At 35.2% G+C, this 9,614-nt stretch overlaps 1 protein-coding gene across 2 annotated transcripts in view; it reads right to left on the reverse strand.

The window, feature by feature from the left end:
• Positions 1–501: 501 nt before the first annotated feature.
• Positions 502–9,614, reverse strand: part of LOC106876519 (E3 ubiquitin-protein ligase MIB2) — an 11,879-nt gene continuing 2,766 nt past the window's right edge. The window contains exons 1-7 of one of the 2 annotated variants that reach the window (XM_014925098.2): positions 8,941–9,270; positions 8,315–8,351; positions 7,714–7,926; positions 6,149–6,324; positions 4,785–4,837; positions 3,277–3,348; positions 502–2,007 (exon numbers count right to left, since the gene is read on the reverse strand). In XM_014925098.2, the coding sequence (XP_014780584.1) occupies positions 1,895–2,007; positions 3,277–3,348; positions 4,785–4,837; positions 6,149–6,324; positions 7,714–7,926; positions 8,315–8,338 (651 nt within the window). In that variant the 5' untranslated portion in view covers positions 8,339–8,351; positions 8,941–9,270 and the 3' untranslated portion in view covers positions 502–1,894. Of the gene's footprint in view, positions 2,008–3,276; positions 3,349–4,784; positions 4,838–6,148; positions 6,325–7,713; positions 7,927–8,314; positions 8,352–8,940; positions 9,271–9,614 lie in introns of those variants that run through there. The other variant, XM_014925099.2, reaches the window with a different exon arrangement.

Genomic DNA, 9,614 nt, shown 5'->3' on the forward strand with positions numbered 1-9,614 from the left:
TGACGCAAGAACGTTCCGGAAGACGCAAAAACGTTTCCGAAGATGCAAAAATGTTCCCGAATAGGCAAAAACGTTCCCGAAGACCCAAAAATGATCATGAAGAGGCAAAAACGTTCCCGAAGGCGCAAAAACGATCACGAAGACGCAAAACCGTTCCCGAAGACGAAAAAACTTTTCAGAAGACGTAAGGACGTTCCTGAAGACGCAAAAACTTTCCCGAAAACGCAAAAACGTTTCCGACGAGGCAAAAACGTTCCCGTAGACGCAAAAAAGTTCCCGAAGACGCAAGAACGTTCCCGAAGACGCACAAAAATTCCCGAAGACGCAAAAACTTTCCCGAAGACGAAAGAACGTTCCCGAAATGTACGTATGTATATATGTATGTATGTATGTACGTATGTAATGTAGCTACGTGCTAAAATTTGAAAGCAATATCAGAACTGCTAATATAACAATGGAAGCATTCAGGGACGTACTTCTAATTATAATTAAAACAAGACATTATGGTTTTTTAAATTCATCTTTATTTCAAAAGCTTATCTCTACTGACCAGAGGTACATGCTAGAAATGGTAGCCAAATCCCCCTCAAGTCACACCCTACCACTTTTTTTAAACAAAGAGGCTCTGGATAATGTGGTCCTCAATTCATCACATACACACACAAAAAAAAAAGACAAGTTTGTCATGAATAGAATGACTAATTATAGATGTGCTCCATCAAGGTTAGCCTGAAGCCAAACAACAAGAACATTTACAAGATGCATTCGAGAAGTTTAGAAACCTTTTTTTTAAGAGTAGCATTTCTACTAAACACTAATTGTCACAGCTGTCTTGTTTGCAGACTGCAGTCAGGACATGAAGACAATTTGGATGTTCACTATGTGATAAAGTTTTGTGTTAAACTTGCAACAATGCTACAAAAACTTATGAGATGCTCCAGACAGTTCATGAGTTAACTTGTATGAAGCACTGTTTTTTCAGTCACAAGAAGTTCAAGGCTGTTCTCTCAAGAGTAGAGAGGGATGCTATAACATCAAAGCTGGTTGAGAAAATTTGAAAATTTCTGGATAAAGACTGTCATGTGTCTATAAAGACAATAGAGTATGGAGTTGGTGTACCAACTATACACAAAATTACTCATAAAAATCAGAACATGGTTAAAATTTGTATAAAGTTTGTTCCCAGGGCACTTAGTAACCAACAAATAAAAAGATGCATTGTTGACAGCAGGGAGATAGTTGAACTCATTGTCTCTAATCCAAGAGTACTTGAGTCTCTGAATCTATTATGATCTATAGACGAAGAGACAAGAGACCTCCAGGCCCAAGAAAGCCAGGCAAAGCAAGTCCACCAGGAAGCTCATGATGATCCCCCGCTTTTTCAACAAGGTTATCATCTACATCCACTGGGTTCTCTCTGGTCAACAAAAAAGTACTCTTTGGAGGTTTTGAAAGAGTTCAGGAAACAACTTTGTCACAGAAGGCCAGAGTTCTTCCACTTGGGTTGGTGGGACCAGCACCAGTCCATAATTCCATCCTGGTAACCAACTTACTTGACAGAAACAGGTGCAGAAACTGTCTCTCACCTTCCCTACTTCTCAGACCTTGCTCTCTGTGACTTTTGGCTGTTCCCCAAGCTGAAGGAGAACCTCAGGGGCAATTGATTTGAAGGCTTTAAGAAGATGAAAGAGGTTGTGACAAGGATCTTGGACACCTTCACAAAGGGGCTAGAGTACAAAACTTAGAAGTTAATGTTGCTCCTTAAAAAAATCTCTAAACTTCAGGAATACACCTTGTTACGTTAACTTTTTTTAGTCGATAAATAGTGAATAGCTTCAAAACACTCTGCATCGTTGAGAGCTTTTTTTAGAATATCAAGAGGACTTTTCTCTGATCAGGAACTCAGGAACCACCTTCTTAACATTTGGAAGCACTGTTCTTCTATGTCAAAAGGATTATCAGACCTGATATTTTCTAGTTGTGTACTTTTTAACCCCAGAAAAATTCCTGCAAAAGATACAACAATAAGAAAAAATTACAATCATCATTTATGTGAGGCAGATTGTCTACAGCCAGATGTTCTTCTTGTCATGAACAACAATCCTTTACAAAAGTGGTTCCTAACCTATTTTTTGTAGTGCCCTCTCTTCCTTAAGTAGTTATATCTAGCACCTACCTAAGTGGTGAGTGTAACATCAGGATTAGACTAACTTATGGATGACAATTTATAAATTTTACTCTTAAAATGGATTGTATAAGCTTTTAACAGAGAAATGATAAAAAAATTGAATGAAGACAAAAGTTGTAAATTTACTTTATACATATTGCAGCTTAATGACTTGACTGCGCTTGATAAGATCTCATTTTATTTTACTAACCATTAACAGTTTTATCATGTATAATATAATTAGTATCAGAGATAAAATCTAGAATGTTAATTATGGTACCTAACTGCCCTCTAAACCCCTTCAACATCCCCACCTGGAGAACCTCTGCTTTATAACACTCCTGTAATGTTGAGACAAAGAGACATAAACATGAACACAGATACACATATAATGCAAATCTGCTTGTGACTGCCTCTGGCTTTATGATAGAAATTTCATGTTTTAAAGTGATCTAAGTTAAGGCTTTCAATTAAAACTCCAACTTACGTTCCCTGTGCTTGTCAAGATCTCATTTTATATAAATAACTATTGCTATTTTTATCGTAATATAATTGCTACTAGAGGTAAAATTTAAAATGTTAATTATGCTACCTCATGAATAATGACAAAGTTAATTTACTAAATTCTTTAGTAGTTTCAAAATTAATTGCAATAAAAGTAGTGTATTTCAACAGAAATGTGACAAAAACGTAAAGTCAAGTCATTTACACAATGACTTATGAGCCATAGGTTTGTACAATGAAGGTTGAGCAGAGGCTACAGAGCAACAAAAATTAAAAACAAAAGATTATCTGTAAACGAAAACCCTATTGCCATGGCAAACATCCAACATCTGTGTGCGTCTTTTACGTACATATGAACTACTGATGATATATATATATATATATATATGAGAGGTGTCTTTCAGTTTCTATCTACTATATTTCCTCACAAGGATTTGGTTGGCCCAGAGCTAGAATAACCTTGCCCAAGGTGCCACGTAGTGGGATTGAATGGAAGACCACATGTTTGGGAAGCAAACTTCTTAATCACACAGCCACATGTATCAAAAGCTCAATTAGATGTAAAATTTATAGATATAAACCGTATGTTGTTATTTTATACTTACCAACTTGCCGCCATGTGTTTGCTAATAGTTTTGCTATAATGAGAATGTCCTTGTCATCCAGTTTTTGAGAATCTGAAAAAAATATTCCAAAATCTTTCACTTTATATTGGAATTTCTATCTCTGCTTATAATATATAATCTATTATTGTGAAACATTGCTATCATCAGTGGTCAACGGTTGACCACTAAGGTCTCAACATTTACAATATCTACAGTGGTATCAGGTAATATCTAGATATTTAGGACCGCAATAAAATAAACTATTTGGGGATGGTCATATTTTTGCCAATCAACCACACACGCATTATATACTTGGTCTTCACTTCAGCTTTATTATTATTATTTGAGTGTCTTTTGTCTGAAATCTTTCATTGGCCACTTCTGTCAAATCATCCAGCCCATGTTAAACGACAATGATGATCACACATCCTGTGACCTCTTGAGCTATGTCCCATCCCACGTGTCTCCTCCTGTTATGTTTAGTCCATTTTAAAAGTTAACTACCTTTTCTAAATCTCCTCAGTTTTTAAAGATATCCAACATATTCTCACAATAATCATTTATATCCTCTAGCTATAAACCTTTTGTGATTCTTTCCCGTGACCCCTCAGTGTGGAGATGTAACAGCTGGACCTGGAGAAACTCCCTGATCTCTGACCTACACACCCAGTTGAGAAACATTACCCCAGAGATCCCTCAGAGGAATCCTATTTAAGCCACTTCTGTTCGTGACTGTTCTCTTTTTGTCATTACCCAAAACCAAATTTAAGACAGCAAGTTTGTTCTTTTGACTAACCTCTTGCCTTTAGAGGACTGACTGCTGAGAATTGGTGCATTACTGTGCCAGCAGCTGCAATTCAGCATTTTGCTCCATATCACTTGTTAATACAGCCCCTAAGATACTTAAATTTCTCCTCTTAATCCCCATTTATTTCAACAGTATCTTTTATTGTTTTAGTTTTACAGCTGGTATGATACTGAAAGGCAACAATGGATATACCGACAACAAACTAAAGTCTTCTAGTTGGAGGTTACTCAAATGGGTGCGTAGCTTAGAGATCAGGGAGTTTCTCCAGGCCCAACTGCTGCTTTTTCACACTGAGAGGTCACAGCTCCACCACTATGGTCATGTGATTAGACTGTCACAGGAAAGAATCACAAAAAATTATAGCCAGCTGATAATTAAATGATTGTGAGAATATGTTGGACGTCTTTGTAAACTGAAAAGATTTAGCTAAGTTAGTTTATTTTTACTGCAGTCCTAAATGGAGTTTGGATCAAGACAAAATTCACGGGATGTGATGACAGGTACATTATCTCTGAAAAGACTGGGTGGTCAGTTCTGGAACAGTCTTCCCTATAAGTCTGCCAGGTCTCAGCTGACTTTGAGCAAAGCAACGTGAAGCAGATTATACCACACCTGTACAGTGAATGAGACAGATCATCAAAGAATTCCTGAACTTTACCTGTTATACATCATTGATAATGGGGGCAATATTTACACTCACCTGTCACTTCATGTTCACTGCCATGACTATCACTACACAATGGATTCTCCAATCTGAAACAAAATAAAAACACAGCCCACCAATAGCATTAATTAACACTAGATATTATATAGTATACAGGTTTACAATGAATATTACAATACTCACAGAAAAGATCAATTGTAGAATAAAATATTTAACATATAAACTAGCTCAAATATTCTACCTGTTTTACACTTAACACGTTAACTGCCCCAGCTCATACTGCGTACTATTTAATTACAAGGAAACGTAATTTTTTTTTCGTTTTTCCACTATTTCATAATTAAGCTTTAATATTCAACACTCATGTTATTTTATCATTAGGAGACAACAGAGATGATCTATTGGCCGAAAAGTTGAATGACAAAGAAGATTCTATTAGTTCATTCAATTTCCTACAAGAATATTTGTAGTTTTATACATGTAAAGTAATTACTTTATTTTTTATAATATTTTTTTGAAAAATAAGTGCATGCCCTCTGCAGAGCTTGTGAAAAGGGTTCTGTCTTCTTAGCACTGAAACTCCAAAGGGTTAAATATCCTATCAAAGATACAGAATAAAATATTTTTTTTAATTGTGAAAATATACCATTCTGCGTGACCGTCCATATACTTCTTGATCAGACCATTTTTATATATATATTATGTGGCAATGCTTAACAAGTAGAAAAGCAGTCGATCAGCTAAGAGAGTAAAGATAATCTTATAATTAAAAAAAAAACCCACAAATCTTGTTAATAGAGCTACTCAGGGTTTCCTGGTCGAAATAATAACTGATTCTGCCATTTATCAAGCTGAACCGTTTGTCAGTTGTCTTTTGAACAGATGTTTACACAAGAGATGCTTGTAAAGGAGAGACACAAGGGAGATAACTATCGTTACAAAAATTCGATATCAAGTAAACGTAAATCAGAAGTTAATGGTTTACTAAGTGTCCTGTGGTCTACTTTTAAATTCCAATAAGATGTATTTCTTGAAACGCTGACACAGAAAAAGTCTCAGTCTTCAAATTTATGTATTCGTTGGAGGTTCTCAAGTTTTTTTAAAAGATAGTTTCTCAAGAGAACACACTGAACATTTTTTGGGCCCTAGATATATTTACAAGATTTGTGTGTTTCTTTGTTTTTTTTTTCAGTAAACTCTTTATATATGCCTGCTTGAAGAGATGTAATTGACCAGTATTGTTGAAGAGGAGGAGATGATAATGATGATGATCATCATCATAATTGACATGTGTTAATTTATCTTTTATAATGCTTCAGTAATGTTTCTGCAGGTGAATTTGAAACAATTGTTATGTAAGAAAGTGCTGGTTTATCCTGTCACTGTTAGTGAATACTTACCGAGGTGGGTAAAGTTCTTTTAGTTTCCATTTCAGATCTTTATCTTCAATGAGATCAATTGGTTTGGTATTGTAGATGTTTCTACAATATAGGTCTGCTCCTTGCTCTGCTAGATAGCTAACCACTACAGCAGCAGAAAGTCTGGCTTCTTTAACAAGACCAAGCTTTAAACAGCACTACAAAAGATGAAATATGAGGGCAACATCATAATACACAATTATGTGACCAAATTACACAATAACCACACTATATCTCTGTACAGTTTGTACATTGAGTGATTGAACTGATTACATAATATTGAATTTTTACCTTATTTTGGGTTGAGTTCATTTTAAATTGATTTTTACATTATATTCAATGAAGTATCAATAAGTTCATCCCAAAATACAAACCACACTAGAACTTAACTATACAACTACTTAGATAAAATCAATCGGTCACAACATGGGAAGTACTTATGTAAGAGTACTGTGTGTATGTACATATATATATATATATATATATATATATATATATATATATATATATATATATATATATGTGTGTGTATATATATATATATATATATATATACACACACACTAACACTTTACAAGCAAATGCTATATATACTTGTGCGTGTGTATATATATATATGTTTATATCATTTGAATTTACAGAAAACAAAAGACAAACACAGGTGAAGGAACAACAAGCAGGTCTATTAGTTTGATGCTAGGGAAGACTGGAAAAGTTTTTGATGTTTTGAGCCCATGCTCTTTAACAGAAAGGGTTGAGAAGAGAAAAAGGAGAAAGAATAATAAAAAATGTGTGGGGATTAATGTTTCAACATGATGAAATATACACATAACTCATAAAACAGCTAATAACAACATGATGAGTATGCACAGCATGTCCAAATTCAACCAAACCACAATGAAATCCTGGACATACCAATATAAAAGGCTTTTAATGATTCAACTCCAACTTTTACAGAACACAAAGGAGTTTCTTTAAAAACACTCATCTCTCTGATGTCCTTACATTCAACAGTATTATATGGCATGACACAAGATGCCAGTATTTGTATGGAGAACTGTTACAGTTAGAACTCTTCTCAGAATGAAATAAGCACTAAAGAGGCTATCTCATCATGTCAAACAGCCCTCTCTTCTACGATATATCATTATTTTGGAATGGTCGTTTTGACTTCACACTTTGATGACAAATTTTTTAGAAGTTGCTTTCAATACAGTAGAGGAGCCATGTCTTTGAGGATGCAAGGCAGTTGAATATTACTGGTTATATAATTCAAGTAGGCTTTATGAGAAGGGACTGTGATATCTAGTAGTGATGGAGGAGGGATCAGGCCATTGTCAAACTGTGGTTCATTATCTGGCGTGAAACACATGATGCATGTTGAGCACCTTGACATGTGCTGAAGCACATGTCTTAGTCAAGAATAGGATCAGTCAGGGAGTTTGACTAGGGTGGTACGTCTGTCAAATGGTATGTTAATGGATGTGAACTGAGCCATGACAAACAATATCTATCAGTCTCTCTCACAAGATAGTTTTGATACTTACCTTATCTAAGGCTTCAATGTGTTTAGTCTCAGATTCAAACTTCCTTTTCTTCAAGGCTAGATGAAGAGAAGTAACTCCATACATATCACCAACATTAACATCAGCCCCTTTCGACACTAAAGCATGAATCAGTCCCACATGTCCATTGGAGACAGCATGATGCAATGGTGTTTGTTTATCATCATAGTCTTGAATATTCAGTTGTATTTGATCCTATATTGAAGAAAAAAAAAAAACAACCTGGAAATAATTGTATATATCAATATGTCATTATGGCTTTCATCAAACTTTTAATGCAGATTTAGTGTTGTCAGGTAAAGAATATCCTTCATAGGTCCCTCTATAATTTGGAATATCTATTCACTTCTTGCATAATGAGTACAACCAGTTTCTGGATGGTAGCAGAGTCCTATCTTCTTTGCTATTTGACAGTGGCTATTGTCAACACCACAAGTATTGCTATCCTAATTATCACTACGACCATAATAATGTACCATGCTTCTCCATATTTGTATGGGTTGGAGATGATTGTTTCACCAACAATGATGATATTGAACAACCAACAATGATAAATGCTAAAGGAGTGTATATACTGACTAACCTGGGACAGCAACAATTCCACCATTTTCTGATCATTCCTGAAAGTTATAGAAAGATGATATTGCAACTAAAAATGCAAACATTACAGATACTGAGATAATTGATTATTAGATTAATAATTCATGAAAACAAACATAAGTAAATATAATTATAACATTATTTTCTACAATATACAAAACAGTCACTTGGGCAAGTGTCTTCTGACCAAAGTCTTGTGGGTGGATATGACATGGAAACTGTGTTCGTCTTTGTGTTTGTTCCCTTTTCACTGCTTGGCAACCAGTGTTGGTGTGTTTACATCCCATAACTTAGCAGTTCAGTTAATAGACGGATAGAATAAGTACCATGCTTAAAAAAATTACTGGGATTGATTCATTCAACTTCAAGGTGGTGGTGCCCCATCATGGCTGCAGTCTAATGACTGAAACAAGTAAAAGATCTATATGAGGCCCAATAATGTAGCAATATGGTACAGTGATACACAATAAGTAACCCTTTTGACACCAACCACCTGAGAATGCCCCTGGTTCTGAGATAAAAATTCCGTTTTGAAGTGATCTGAATTAAAATGAATTTAAAATAATGATGAAATGCAAGATTTGAACTAGAAACACAAAAGAAACAAACCTGAATATACTGTGAAGTATTTAGAGTCGATGGTTACTGTTTTAACACATTACAAGAGAGAGGTGTAAAGTTTTATACGGACTTGCAGTAAGGTGAGTATTTGATACTGTAACAGGTGAAGATATAGATGAGAAGTAAAAAGAATCTAATCAGAAGTCAACATCGACACAAACATGATAATGGTGATCATTGGGGGGGGAATTATTGTAAGGGAGATAATCACTACTAGTCCAAGAAGAACACGACGTCTCGGGTTCCAGTTGATCCGATTAACGTGCAAGTGGTTGAGCACTCCACAGACATAGATCTCGGGGATATTCTCTTGTGACTTTGAATTACAGGCACAACAGAAACAGGAAGTAAGAGTGAGAGAAAGAGTACGGAGCCTCGTGGAACTTTACGTGTTTTCGCTCAATAAACACTCACGACGCCCGGTCTGGGAATCGAAACCGCGATCCAATGACCAGGGCTCCGCTGCCCTAACCACTGGGCCATTGCGCCTCCATGACAAATCAATATAAACAAACGTAATTGAAAATTTAAAAGAAATAAACGAAATTTGAACTTTAAAAGTAACAAAGAAGATTCACGAAGTATACATTTTTTTTTTACTCATTACAAAGACCTTAAGTATAATTTTCATTACTTAGAAATAAAGTCCATGATAGGATTAT

This window comes from Octopus bimaculoides, chromosome 26 (genome assembly GCF_001194135.2).
Source record: "Octopus bimaculoides isolate UCB-OBI-ISO-001 chromosome 26, ASM119413v2, whole genome shotgun sequence".
Classification (NCBI taxonomy): domain Eukaryota; kingdom Metazoa; phylum Mollusca; class Cephalopoda; order Octopoda; family Octopodidae; genus Octopus; species Octopus bimaculoides.